General features: G+C 39.1%; 1 protein-coding gene across 8 annotated transcripts in view; it reads right to left on the bottom strand.

Moving 5' to 3' along the window:
* The window catches only part of MAPK10 (mitogen-activated protein kinase 10), a 146,622-nt gene extending 136,698 nt beyond the window's left edge, over positions 1 to 9,924 (bottom strand). For 4 of the 8 annotated variants that reach the window (XM_077782997.1, XM_021549354.2, XM_077783000.1 and 1 more), the window contains exon 1: positions 9,455 to 9,923. Coding sequence is in view for 1 of the 8 variants with exons in the window: in XM_077783000.1 (XP_077639126.1) it covers positions 9,455 to 9,457 (3 nt within the window). In the remaining 7 variants the exon portion in view is untranslated. Of the gene's footprint in view, positions 1 to 4,909; positions 5,030 to 9,258; positions 9,382 to 9,454 lie in introns of those variants that run through there. The other 4 variants (XM_077782998.1, XM_077783001.1, XM_077783003.1 and 1 more) reach the window with 4 other exon arrangements.
* Between the last annotated feature and the right edge of the window lie 5,613 nt (positions 9,925 to 15,537).

The raw sequence follows: 15,537 nt of genomic DNA, 5'->3' as shown, positions 1-15,537 counted from the left end.
ATAACCCCCTACACACCTTTGGCTTCTTTCACTCCCTTTTAGAGCTGGGAAACGACTGCCCAAGAGTTTAAAGCTGCTCACCTAATTCACCTGTTCAGCAGCTGGCACACTGCAGCCTTGATCCTTGGGCAGGGAGCAGGGATGCAGTAGCTGATGCTGCCAGCACTGTGGGTGCTCCTCCCTACAAGAGCAGCACCCTTCACCCACAGCATGTGCTCCCCAGTCTTTCCAACATGCACTACAGCAGAGGAAAAGCTGGCAGTTCTACATGGTATATTCAGGTTTCTGCTCCTGTTGACAAACTGTGAGAAGGAAAGGCACTTTTGATAAGGACAGGCCACAAAGTAATAGGCACAGAGACACACCACACTGACAAGCCTTGAAGAGGAAGCAGGCAAAACCTTTTGCCCTGCAGTCACAAAATACTTCCCACCACTTTATATAATACGGGTTTGCATGCCTTGCCCATTAGCAGAGCTGAATTTACTGCTGTCTTGGTCTCTTTTCCACCTTTCTGCTGGCACCATTCCAGATGTTTTTCGCTATTGATTTGGCATTTCCATTTATTCTTCTGTAGGCTATTAAAATTATTTTAGTACAGCTCAAAAGAATCACGCTGGAAAACTACTCAAAGGTTCAGAAGATATTTGTCTGACATTCTACTCCCATATTCCACAGCAATAGTCCTGGATCTTCTCCATAAGGTTGGAAGAGGAGCCTGCCAAATGCTGAACTAGCCTGGCAGGTGGTTCAGGACTATTTTTTCCACCGGGAGCTCAAAAAATACAGCAGACACAAATATTTCATGGGATATATTCACAAGTCACGCCTAACACAGGAAAGCATTAAGCTCATAAATTAAGCTCACCCCTTTTCAGTAAGCTCAGACTGACATGTGACAGAATAAAAGCATTTGGTCCAGTAGTATTCCAGAGCAAAATTAAACAACTAGAGATCCCTCAAAGACAGACACCAGGCACTTGAATTTTTTAGATAAATTTCATTTTCACTTTTTAAATGTGCAAATAGCTTGACTTTTACTGGGCCAGTTCAATTACTGGGGGAATACAGACATAGATATATGGTATGTCTGTGTCATTACAAGCATTAGAAAGACAGCAAATATTCACTTTCCAAATAAGTTTTATCAAATGTTTTTAAGACTATCTGTCCCAAATGTCTATGACACATGTTACATGATCTCAAAATTCCAATATGCCACTAAGGAATAATCTTGGTGGGAAGGCCGTGCATTTTTGAAGCCTCACTCTTTCACGTATTCAAGCTTCAATTTTTTTCAGTAATAGAATTAAAAAGCCTACATTTTGTTAAAGGAAAGCTCTAGTTTCTCACATGTTTGTGATAGCCCAGGGCATTTAAAAAAACCAAATACTGCATGAGTTGACGATGCTATATTTCAATATGATTTAATTAAAATACTAATCTTAGGGGCTGTAGGAATAACTAAAGACAAACCAAGGAAAGAAGGAGAAGGGATACAAATCAGAATAAGAACTAATAGTGTAAACCCACATAACATTATCTGAGTTTAAAGGACAGTGAAAACACTCTGCAAACAATATGAGGACACAAAAAAGAAAATCCATATAAAGGAAAAAAGGAAAATAAACAACAACTGCAAAAACGCAAAGGCAGGAAAATTCCCTTTATGGACAACTCCAACAAGGTTTATTGAAATAAAAGGTGATCAAGTGGTTCTATTGCAAAGTCCAAAATCCAAGGTGAAGATCCCAGCACTTTCTGGAAAAAATCCAACCTCCTTGAAAAGTAGAGAGGGTTTGCAGCTGAAGTGTTGAATATTAGAGGTCACTTCTGGAAAACCTTTGTTTGCATGTAGCTGATCACATGACAAATAGCTTTTGGAAACAGGTTCAGGCAACTGTCCTCCAAGGGGAATTTTGTTGCACGTTACATGGCCATCATCAGTAACAGGTAGTAAGTTTTTATATTTATCATATGCAGAAAATTTAATATAAACATGGTTTTTCTATTAGGCAGAGTATCAGAACAAAAGTTCCTCATAGAAAACTGTGCTTGGAGTTCCTCTGATTTTTTCTCATGCAAACACCTGTGATGAACATAAGAGGAACCAACACAGTATTCCAAAAACCATGTGACTGTAGTAGCAATATACCAAGAAGAGACACTACAAAATAGATCTTCAAATGTTTTTTTCAAGCACTTAAGAAAAACCCAAAAATTCTTTATCCCAGATACTTTGTTTCTCTGCATAGATTGTAGCTAAGCCTTTCTCTCATGTGGTTATTATAAACTTCTTAACTCAACTGTAAAAAACACCCATTGCCCACAGCACTAACATCAGTTTTTTGGTAAACATAACATCCCAAGATTTTTTCCTTGCTTGATCTTTTCTTGATGAATATTGATAGGTACTTCTGGTCTCCAAATGCTTCTTTTTCCTGACCTTTTAAAAAATATTTTGGCAGTTAATTCAACTTCACTAATTATATGCTAATTTTTATATGTGGTTTCTGATTTCACATACAATTTCTACAGTTGCAAAGCTTGTGCTTTCACAAACAGATATTGCTTAATGCAAAATAAAGCTATATGATCAAACTGCCTTAATGAGCAATATTAACTGGACAGAGCCTGCACAGAGAGCATAAGCCCAGATTTCAAATTGCATTTGCTACACACACATTTACAGAAGATGCATGCCTAATTCCTATACAGACAAAGCTTTAAATCCATGCTAAAGGGTTGTATTAAATGTCTGAAAACACCTACAGATATTTTTTGTAGCCTCACAACAAGACTTTACAGTCCTTAATTTCTGTTAAGCTTATTTAACTAATTTTGCCTATTAATGCTGTGTCATCTGGGAGGAAACTTCTCAAGCAGCTCTTTCCCTACAACTTCTCTGAATTATTTTGACACATTTCATATGCTGTTTCTGAAAAACTGCTATTTGCACTGATTACCCACCCAAAAATCTAAACTGGGAAGAACAGAGCTGGGGGAAGTGACTTAGGTGTGCACTGAACTCGGAAAGTAACCTGAACAGAGCCATTAGTAAATGCTTGAAATACCATACAGTAAATATCTATAGCTGCAACATTAAGATAAAAACATCTTGGTGACCCAGGGGACAAATGATCAAGTCACACTGCTTGTAGACAGCAGTACCACTGTGTTCCAAAATTAGCACTGCATATACTACTAAATGCAAAATCACCAGAAGTGGGGGATTATCATCAGCCAGTTTCTTAAGAACAACTTTTCTACTTACAGAGCAATTTTAATGTTAATGGTGAGAGGAACTGAGCTGCCATGACTATCAGCTAATTGCATTAACATGTACAAAACACCATAAAAATTTCATGCAACATCTGTTGAGCAACTGTTTATCATGGACATGTTAACAAAATCCTTGATTTGTACTACTCCATCAACTACCAGAAATCATATATACCTCGCTGTTGCCAGCTTATCTAAAATTCTTATTATCTACAACTAGCAGGTTATCTGTATACTCCTAAACACAGAATTAAAGCAAAATAATACTATTTTTTTAAAAACATGGTTTCAGGCTTCATTGTAAATGCAAAAGTCACCCAGACCCATTCATATGCAAAATGCTCAGTGTCACAGTTTCTAAAGCCCAGACATTAAGCCAAGATGAAGGCTGTCTTGTTAACCAGAATTACCTTAGGACAATGGGCCCTAAAAGCCATAAGAAATTAAAAATACCATAGCAGTAAAAAAGAGAGGTTATTAAGTTCTACATAAATGCACTGCTTCCACTGGATGTCCACAAGTCAAGGATATGAGCATCCAGACTGTCTCTTCATGACACAAATCACTGTCCAGTGTATGTCTGCTCCCCTTGAGAAACCCTCTAGATTCCAACAGAGCACAAATTCTCTCGGTGGCACTCCTGTAGGCACTGCTTTCTGCTACTCATCTCACTTCAAAGCAGCCAAATAGATTTAACTGACACCTGTTTACATTTATTTCATCAGGTTCATCAAGGATGAAAGAGCTACCAGAGTGTTCATTGCATCACCCTTACAGTTACCCACATGCCACATCTACAAGACTTCCATCTCCCTACAAAAACATTACAGTGACTTGGAGATACATCTTATTGGAGTAGCAGCTGCAATTTTAGACAACAATTCTATTGAGATTACATGAGGAATCTGAAAACAATTCCTCATCCCCCAAAGGTACACCAAAACCATGCTGAAGAAATTATCAGAACCAAAATTACTTAGTATGTATGAAATATGCATTGATGTTTATTAACAGACTTAAGATAGTTAAAGCTACAAAGTATTTTTAAAAAAACTTTGATTTTCATCACTGTCCTCACTATTTTCCTATCCAAGGATAAAGAGATATATGACAAAAAAGTCTGTGATGACTCCCCCAAATTTTCTTCAGTCATCTCAAAGAGAAACAAAACAACTTTTCCTCTCCCTCTACACCAAATCTAAGAGATGGAAAACATTAGTTACAAAAATAAGTCCAAAATTGTGGATTTTGCAGTAGTGAAACAGATTTTCCCATTTTAAATAGTGCTCAGAACTACTGCATGAGTAGGGTCTTTTTAAAAATTATTTTGCGATATTGACACTTCCTCTGAAACCACATTTGAATGTGCTCCATTTGATAACTGTGCAATGCAGAAATTATACACTTGGAAAATCATTATAAGATGACAGCATTATGTTAATGTGTACTAAAAATTGCTACAAGTTGTAACTTTAATTTTCCCTGCCTCCCCCCTCAAAAAAAAAAAAAAAGAAAAAAAGGAAAAAAAATCAGCATGCACTTCGGCACTAAGAATATTCTGGGCTTTTTTTTTTTTTTTTTTTTGCCAAGAAGTATGATTTAATAAAATAATACATTGTTGACTCACCACAGCATGTGCTATGTCTCATCTATAGGAAATAGTTCAAAGGCATCAACTTCATGCATGGGTTGCCATAGCTGATATTTGAGTCTGGCCTGCTGTTGGTACAAGTTTCTAATACTAGCCCTAAGCACAAAAGAAGAGAAAGAAATATTTGGGTTTTATTTTTTAAGTCTGATTGACACAGAAAATTTCAGAAAACTAAACTAACCTGGAATATCAATATCTGCACATTATATAACAAAGACTTTAGATTTTCCTCTGATAATACCATAATGCATTGCATTCAGGCAGTATGTGTACCATAAGTTTCCTTTCTTCTACACAAAGAAGAAAGGCAGGAGACAGAAAATAACGCAGAATGAAGTGCTGTTTAAATGGGAGAAGTGTGTCACAGTTATTCCCCCACCAGCAAAAAAAAAAAAAAAAGAGGAAAAAAATCAAGGCCTTAGTGCTCAAGAACACATGTTCAAGACTGTTCAAATTGAAACAGATGGCACTAAAAAAAAAAAAAACATAAAACTGGTCTAAAATTTTTTTCTTTTTTTTTTTCTATACTATCTATCTTTCTCAGGCCAGATCTTCAAATTTTTTCTTTGGAATAAGGAAGAGCAGAAACTTTACCTATAACAAGTTGAGATATGGACATAGTCACCTGCCACTAATATCTGGGGATGGAAATTAAATTTGACTTGTGGCATTATTAGCAGCTTTAAAAAGTGTGTGGTATGGATACATATAGGCATCAGGAAAGGCCTGGTGAATTAATGCTGAATTAAAGCATTAATGTGCTTATCAAATTAGCACCCTCTTAAAAACAAATAACAAAGCATGTGACAAAAAATTTCAACTGGCAAAAGCACATGCAGCCAAGAAACTTACAGACAACCTCAAGAACTCTAGGAAAAAGCAAATGCTGTGGTATTAAGACAGTGAATAAGAGAAGGAACAATCAAACATAGTGTTCTGGTACCTAACCACTGAACAAAACTAAGTGATTACTGTTAAGTATGAGGTTTGAGCAACATTGTTGTACCCCTGTATCCCAACATGCTGTCAAGTATCTCAGAAGAGAACGAAAACTTTGTATTAAGAACAGAAAATGAAAAATCCTCATGAGAAAACTACTACTGAAAAAAAACAGGGCCCAACTCAGGCTCCTGAAATCCCACCCCTACATTACAGCTCCTAATTTGCTGGGTTATTGACCTCTCAGTGTGGAATCCTGGTGAAGCAGCTATTGACTTGACTGGAAGGCTCTTCTGGACTCCAACTTTTAGTGATTATTACCTCACAAAAGTCCTGAGAGAGTCCAGCATACCCAAAGATTCATGTTAGATCGGGTCCTAACAGCCCAAATTCCCCATGTCACTGTTGTAATGTGAGTAAGGGGCTGCACTCACATTGTCTTTTTCTTAGACAGGAGAAAACTCCAGAATCTGCCTAAAAACACAACAGTTGCTTTTCCTTTTTCTTGCTGTAAAAAGACATTGCCCTGTGCTCCAGGCATAGTCAGGAAGATGCCAGGGTACACTAAAGCTCATGAATTCACATCCTTCGTGTAGAAATGAAACTGAGAACATACCACCACCATTGCTAAGTTCACACACCAAAACTTCTGCCAAAAATCTCACTGTATAAAAAACCAATAAGACTGGAAAGTTTTGGGACTTTAATTTCCTGTCCTTCTCTTCTAACAACTAACCAAGTCTAATTCTAAAGCTTGCTAACAAATCTACAGCTATCAGGCTAAAACACAGTAGAGCAGCTGTGTAACTTTCATAAACAGTGGAGAGGGGACCAGAAAATTCCATCCCATCCCCTCTACTGCTTTTGATTTTGACTTTAATCGTTGGTGGTCCTTTTATGAGGGTTCATTTTCCTCGCAAGTAGCTTTCAAAACAGTAAGGATGCAAGAATCATAGCAAAGGAATGGTTAGTGTGCAAGAATCAAAAGCAGAATATGAGCACTGAAGGCCAGAATTTATATATATACATATTCAGTATTGTAGTCCAATGGAGACTCTCTCCTGTACTCCTGATGACATAACAATCAGCAACTGTGGTGATTCTGCAATCACTAGGCTTTCAGGACATAATTTCTAGTAGTGCTATTATTGTAAGCTCAAAATGTAATCAGTGGAATAGGAGGGGCTATGGGTATAGAATGCTTAGGACAAAAATCCAAAAATTTACTTGGATTTGAAAATTTATCAACAAGCCAGTGATATTTTCTGTAATTTGGAATTGTCCAAGGAACTGGGTAGTATCTACTGAACAACAGTTTAAGAGATTGCCAATTTTAAAGCTGGAGGCCATTCTCTAAATGCAGATTTTCGCTCTTCCAAGTGTTAAGAAAATTATGATGTCGTTGGCAAAAGCAATGCTAAAACCACCCTCCTTTGGGCCTGCTTTAGCCTTCCCTTAAATTAGATGAATTTTGCAATGAACTGTAAACTATAAGTGAACTTTATGACCTTCTCCAATATCATGGCAGTGAAATTTTGATAACTCTCTCTTTGCTTTCCCAAGCCAGATCTGGTACTGTAATACTGTTTGAAGGTATATTGATCCAGTACTGTTAAATCACTAAGAAACAGCTGCAAACATGCCAGCCACTGACAGCAGGGAAAAAAAAACCCCAAACCTACAAGAAAACACTCATCCCTGTCATCTGCTCATAGAAATCTGTGTGTGCACTGAAGGAGCTTTTTAGCAATGAGAAGGACATTTTTCAAGGGGGCAGACAGGCAGCTGAAGTAAACTTATTTTTCATGGTAAGTGATTTCTGTCCTTATCTTATTTAGGAACATCCTTGTAATCCTAACACTCCTCAATAAAACCATAATTACAACAGGACCCTGAAAAATTATGCATACTCTGAAACAGCAAGAGAGAGCTATGAGCAAGAGTGCAGTTTATTGAGAGTCAGGGAAAAAGAATATTGTTTAATGGCTGAGGTCAAATCACCTTTGTCGCTCACATCTGCATCCCTGTAAGAAAAAGTCATTAGCTGAGCCAACTGAAAGGGTATTCTTATGCCACCATTCCTAGCAGGAAGAGAGCAGACAGCCAGAGGACCACAGAAGAAAATATTGCTCCAGTGTTCCTGACCAGTGATTACATAGCACTGTACTGAAAGAAGGTTAAAATAGCGGGGTTTGGTGCACCCCATTTTCCCCAAGGCATGGGGACCAAAGACAGGTTACACGTGGGCAGAGACAAACAGCCCTGTGCTGTACCGACACCAGACTGTTCTGCACTAACCCCTCTCTTTTGCTAAAGCTGGGCTTGCAGGGCAACCTCTGTGTCCTCCACCAAGCTGATTTCAGACTCCTCTGATTAGTTACAATATACATATTTGCATTTTCCTCTCAATACATTTCTATTCAGCACCATAATTTCCCTCAAAATTTGTATTTTCACATAGCGTCAGTTTGCCCCTGTAGAAGTCTCTGGCAAAACTTACAGTGAACATATCAGAGGAGGGGAAAGTTGCACTGAGGATATCAGGAAGCTATGCAGCAAAAGGAGCCCATGTAAACAAGTGTAAACAAGCTGACAATCCCCCAGCACATGAATGGTGTGAAACATGCCCATCATGGTTCACTGGGAGCACAGCCTGCTTGTCAAACAATGCTGTAACACTTAATTATCCAAGGCAAATTTCTATTATTTCTAATAATGTCGCTCTGCTGTAAAAAACAAAACCAACATTCCTTCCTGTAGCAGTAGCTTTTTCTGCCGGAGGATCTCCCTGCAAAGCAACATTGATTTCACTGCAGCATCTACAGATTGTTAATTTTCTTTTGCAAAGCAGCTGGCCCATAGCTTGCTGTAAACACTTCTCCTGAAAGATCTCGTGGTTCTGTTAAATCCAGTGGGCTGAGTTGTTCACTTGAATCCAAGTAATGTGGAAGAGTGATGATTAAAGGCTACTTTCTTAAAAACAACCCCCTCCCCCACATCCAACAAGATCTGTCAAACACTTCCACATACACACTCTTTTTTTTTTTTGGCTTTCAATCACTCTGCAAAAGGCCAAGACTTCCGTCCTCTGCATCTTCCAGCTCATTGTCCTCTTTTTATTTTTCCACATTCAAATTTCATACCGCTGTGTATGGACCCTATAACCCTCACAACACCCTCATTTTTCTCCTGAGCTGCAAGCCAAGACACCTCCTTTCCCCCAAAGCCCGCAGGCAGCGTTAGAGGTGATGAGGCTGGGTAAAACCCCAGTGTTTACACGAGCCAGCTGCTAAAGCACCACCACACTCCCATCCACGCAGCGCCCCTGCCCTGCTCTCACAGCCGCCGGTCACCCACAGCGCCCCAACATTCCGGCTCATACACACCCGGACTCAGGAACATGATGCTTCTCCGGCCACAAAATGGACAGGTGCAGCCTTCTTGCTTCGCTTAGCAGTTTACTTCATTAACCTCTTTCTCTCCCTCGCTTTAATATTTTTTTTTCCCTCAAGCAGCAATCAATATTCATCACCCCACCCTGTGAAAGCAGTTAGTCAAAGAATATTAGCATCAACCACCTACCATTCCTTGCTTGCGAGCTATTCTCCTCGTCCAGAAACCTTTTCCCCAAACTGCGACTTTAGGTGGTATTTTTAAATCACATTCCAAACAGTGCCGAGGGGAAAAAAACAGGATATTTATAATAATGGGGGGGGGAGGGGGGGGGGGGGAGAGATAGAGACAGGAAAGGAAAAAAAAAAAAAAAAAAAGATGGGCAGTTGGGTCCAAGGTAAATCACCGTTTTCCTTTAAAGAACTGAATAAAAGCCTGGGGGAGAGGGTAGAAGAGAACAGAAAAAGGGGAGGCAAAATGTCTGATAATAATGAAATAAAAGGGGAGGGGGGGAAGAGTGGCTTGCTGAATCACGCTCTTTCACTGCCTGGAAACCATTGTGCAGCGTGATGCTGGCTGTACCATTGTGGAACCTACCAGAGGAGACAGGCAGAGAGCTTGGGGAATGGGGCTGCTATGGCAACTGAAAGGAGCACACATGACGTCAAAGCACACAGAGGTCTCGCAGGGGGAGGGAGAGAAAAACCTAATCTGCAGCCACAGCCACGGTATCTCCTGGAGAATCAGGGGATAGAGCAGCCTGCAAAGGGAAGCTGAGCAGCCTCCTCCAGCCCTCACCAGCAGCAGCTCAGACATCTGCAGTACAGGGGAAGCTGGTAATAGCAGTGTGGATCTGCTCTTTTGTTTACGTCAGCTGCTGTACAAAGGCATAAATGCTCATCACCCTAAAAAACTGTACACATCTTTTTAAAATTCAATCATGTTTCAGCCTGGGAGAGGGATTTTTAAAAATTATAAAATTACAACACATCTCCTCCACGGCTATTGAACACAGCAACTGCTCGAATGAACAAGCATTGCAACTCTTGGAGTCCCTCAGAAGCCCAAGGACCAGCAGTATGTTGTGCCCACTTCTAGACTGCCACAAATCCCTCTTCTAAAAACAACCACTCCACAGAGGAACTACTGCAGTTTTTGCCTATAGAACCAAGCAGAGTTAGTGATGACTTCTGATGCCCTCAAGTTTAAAAATTGAGCGGATAACATTTCTTCTGCACATATCAAACTGCAGGATGTCTTTTATCTTCTGACATAAAACAGCAAAGAAAGCACACTGGAAGGCTACTACACTACCATAAGATTTAGGCTGGGAAAAGAGCTAGTCAGAAATATTATCATACAATCATAGAATGGTTTGAGTTGGGAGCAGCTGTAAAGATCATCCAGTTCCAATATCCCTGGGCAGGGATGTCATTGATTTGACCAAGTTGCTCAGAGCCCCACTTAACCTGGACTTGCACCTTGCCAAGGATGGGACATCCATTTTTTTTATTCATCTTTTATCCATCCGTCATTCTTAATATCTAACCTAAACTTGCTCTCTTTCAGTTTAAAGCCATTCCCCTTTGTCCTGTCTCTCCAGACCCTTGTAAAAGGGCCTCCCTCTCCATCTTCCCTGTAGGCTCCTTCAGGTTATAGAAGGTCACAGTTAGGCTACGTCAAAGACTTCTCCTGGCTGAACAATTCCAATCCTTTTTGCCTTTTCTCCTATTATGGTGACATTTTATCTTGCCAAAATGCCCTTTCAAAAAACTAAACCATTTTCTTTAGTGTATCGATTTCATTGGTCAAAAAGAACACCAAGGAACTCATTGCAGCTTTCTGGCCACTGGTCTGAATATTCCACAAATTTTACCATACCCAGAGCCAAACACAGTCCTGTGCGACCAGAAATTCAATCACAGAGGTTATCTAACCCAGGTTGGGTAACTCTTGTTTTTCTCAGGGCCACCCAAGTGCCTTTAGCAGCTCATGCATTGACACATGGCATGACACATAAACATTAAAATTATCTAACCTAACTACAGATGGAGTGAAGCCAATGGCTGCGATGGGCCCCTGAGTTGCTGGTTGCCCATTGTTGTCTATATATACCATTCCTCCTCCATTAGCCTGTGTCTCCTACATGTTCTTATTTTTTGGATGTGAAGGTTTTTGTTTTATGTATCATTCCTGCATACACAAATACATGCATGAAGGTCTGAACACATTTAGTTGCAGTGAGAAAAAATGCTATAGTTCCAATTTTCACACAGCTGTCTTTTTTATTTTCCCCCATTTAATTTACAGCTCTACCACAAGCTAACAATCGCCACAGAAAGTCCACCCCACACTCTACATATTACTAAGAGAAGATGTGAAGATGTCCTGCAATTGTCACCAGTACCCTGTGGAGGCACAAAGGACAGCAGGGCACAACTTCCACTGCAGTTTGCAAATTTATACCTGCATGGTAGAAATAAGCAATAAGCCAGATATTTTTAATATGTCAAGCTATTGGTCTCACTACTGGTCTTCTTCAACAATCCACTATTTTTAGGCAAAATACCATAATGAAATTACCTCTCTGAAGGTTTTTTCCCTTAAAAAAATATCCATACACATATGTTCCTGTATTACAAAACAATTTCAAGATACAATAATTTTAAGTTTTCTAGAAAAAAAAAACAACCCCACACTATTGTGTGAGTCAGGAAAATACCTTTGAAAATATCACTAACTGACCACCCACTGGTGCAGAAGGGATTAAGTGTGGCTGCTTCTGACATAATTACAGGAGTGGGGTTGGACAAACAGAGAGGAGACAAAGAGCCTAAGCTTCTGCAGCAGTGACAGAAGCTTTGGAGTACAATTAGGATACTTGCCCTTGGAACAATGTATCTAATAGAAAATAGTGGCTTTTCAAATGTTTATTTTCCCAATCAATGGATGCTGCTTCCTTGAGCTCAACACCAATTCTCTCCACATTCATCTGGTGGGATTACAGTGTCCTTCCGAGATGCTTTACTGGCTGGGCCAAGATACACCAAGATGCCACAAATTGCATTCCACACCAGAACCAGGCTTCAGCTAAACACTGTAATGGCATGACACAGTGCATCACACTGGCATCAAACAATTTAAACAAATCATTTTTGGCACCAGTTTCCCAGAATAGCTGTCCCAGTCTTAACTGGCGGATATGGTCTCTGTGACAGGTACGGCCAGAAGTGGGTATGGTCTAAATTTAAGGTCGACTGGATGTGAGCAGATGTTTACAGCACAAAATTGAGCAGATAGCAAAGGTCACAATGAGCCAATTAAATTAATTTCAGCTAAGCTCTTGGACCTCCTCTTTGTGCATCTGAAGCATTCAGTGTTGGTCCTCCTTAGTACAGAAAATAATTTCATTTAAAATGCAAATTCTGTGTACAGTTTGTAGCCCAAAAGATGAAAGCTAGACTGTACCTCTGTCACTGATTTTCATGAGAGACACTTGGAGCACATTTCTCCCAGAGCCTGCTGCATGGATGGTTGAATGCAGCAACTCCTGAATTGCCACAGTTTGCAATCCAGCACATCAAAGCAATCTGAACTTAGTGATGGTTTAATGCAGTGTGTTGCAAACTGTGATGGTTTAAGAGCTGCTACACACCCCCTTCAGCTCTGCCTGCCTTACAGGGGTCATATTGTTCTGAATCACATTAAATTAAAGCCACTACCATAAAATCCTAGTGAGTAGGCATCTTCAGGTTTTAAGGTATAAAGCAACAAACCAATCTCCGAACAAATTCCTCCACCCAAGTCAGTGCTAAAGCCAGGACTAAGGGATTTCTCAACACCACCTCCAGCCACAGTTTTGTATTATTCCAGTCTGATGTAATGTTGCATTCTCCAGTGGAACAGTGAAGGTGTGTGCCAGGCTCTCCATGGAACCAGCCACTGCTGTTCTCCCCAGGTATGCACCCACTGAACATGAAATCCAAGTGCGTCTTTGTTCCAAAGTTATTTTTCAAGAAGGGTGCAATATAACAAACTCTTTTTTTGCAGCTTTCATTTGTCTGCCATACAACCCTCCACTGTACTGAACTTCTCAGCTAGTTTTAAACAATAACCAAAAATTTTCAATGCCTCTATTGCTCTTATTCAGTCTCATTCTCAAGGAAAAATTACTGATGAAGGGTGACCTGGGCTTTATCCCAGACAAACAAAAATTAAGAATCTTGTATTTTGTGTTTATCTCCATTAAGAGGTCTTTAAACCATTACATTTTCCACATTGTTATTATGCAAATAACTGGGAAAGGCTTTAAAAAAATTGAAGAAAACCACACATACTGCTATAACACTTCTTTCATCCCCTTTCCTCCCATTACCTCTTCACTGCCAAGTCACAAAGAAGTGGATATTTTAACCTCAGGATTTCTTTTACTTTGTTATACAGATGGACAAATGTAACAGACCTAAACTGATACGAAGAATTAACTATGACCAGCATCATGTCAGCTTTCTATATAACTCTGAGGTGGAAAAGCACAATCTAAAGCTTCCTGTTACCTTCATGAGGCCTGACCAATACAGAGATGCTGCAATTACAAAGCGTAATTGGAGACCAAGACAGGTAACTGAGAACAGGCAGTGATATCACAGGGCAGGGCATGGCTGTTGGACAAGTCCACTTGATTCATTTCTTCACAAGGGAGGTTTTAAGTGAAAGAAACAGTGAATCAGCACAACAGATGCACCAGAAAAATTCTTAAAAGACAGACTGATTAACAATAAGCAATCTAAGGAGTTGCACTGATCACTTGCTTGTACATTGCACAAACAAGAACAAAATCCAGCAGATATCTGACCAAAATGCATTATTTTAGATATTGAAATCCTGGTTTACATGTAGTACAGGACAAGAGCAAATTGAGAAAAAATGGTTCTTCAAGAGTGCTTTCCATTACCTATACATTCCTAAATCAAGATCTAAGATAGGATAAAACAAATCTTAGCAGATTTGCATTAAGCAGCAAAACCACAGGCAGTAGCACAGGGGAAATGTGCACACAAATGCATGCACATGAATACACAAACCTGAAGGGTTCAAGCTTTAACACTCATCATCTTTAGAAAAAGGATGTAGTGATAGAAAGCCCATAAACATGAAACAGCAAAGATGCACATATCTCTCACCAGCAGTAAATTAGATGTACAAAACTGGACTGTTAAATACTTACTTCAGTAAAGGGAATGAACTTAATTAATAACTTCAAGCATCCAAGTGTTAGAGAAACAGGACTGTCTCACTGTACATGAAACCATTTCATCTGTACTTTCAATTACTGCATCATTAGTGAAAAATATTTCACTATTTATTTGATGACACACATATCAAGAGAACAACTTTGGCACACGATAATACTGCTGCCATTTTTGAAACTGCTTTGTTTGCTGTCAAGGGCTGCATGTCCTGTAAAACTCTAGCAAATAAATATATCCTAAAATGCACTAATATAATTTTGAATAAATTTATCATGGGTATTTTATTGTTCTAATGATATAAAATATTAGATAAAATGATAAAGGTTCCATAAACCAAATGCTTTCTATGAAAAAGAAAACAACCTTAATTCTAAATTGCCATCTGAAGGTAATGACATGAATTGCTCAAGTCTTATTTAATTTTAAAAATTGCCACTTCCTGTATTCAGTAATTCTTCCAGAGTGAATGATTTCATGCTCAATTTTCCCTGCAGAGATCCATAAGGCATGTATGAAGGATTCAATTACAAATGATTCCAGTACAATAGAGCACTAAACAGAATTTAAATTTGTTTCAGTATGCAAACAAACAGAAACCAGTCCCTCTCCCAAATGAGTACCTTCCCCATTTACATAACATGAACATACAGACATCATTTACAATATTTCACAGGTTTACCTGAAAACCATGACACACTTCCAGCTGACTTCTGTGAAAAATTCCACACTGTCAGTTCAGTTTTTTGCTACAACCATAAAATTAAATCAGACTGTGACAGATGGTGTCCAGCCTGTCTGAAGATATTATCTGCTGTATAAATATTGATGATTTCCATAAGTTGTGCTCCAAACATACATTTTGAAACAATACAGATTCCTATCTTGAGCTAACAGTAAAAGCTTTGACTATATTACCATGACAATAATATGTTCTCTAAGGGTAGGATTTAGAAGATATGGGCAAAATACTTGTCTTGGCTAAAAAGTGTTGTGTTCAAACTTACTGAAATGGGAAAAGAA

Source organism: Lonchura striata, chromosome 4, assembly GCF_046129695.1.
Source record: "Lonchura striata isolate bLonStr1 chromosome 4, bLonStr1.mat, whole genome shotgun sequence".
Taxonomy (NCBI): Eukaryota; Metazoa; Chordata; class Aves; order Passeriformes; family Estrildidae; genus Lonchura; species Lonchura striata.
The sequence above is the reverse complement of the archived record's forward strand: the minus strand, read 5'-3'. Positions and strand labels throughout refer to the sequence as shown.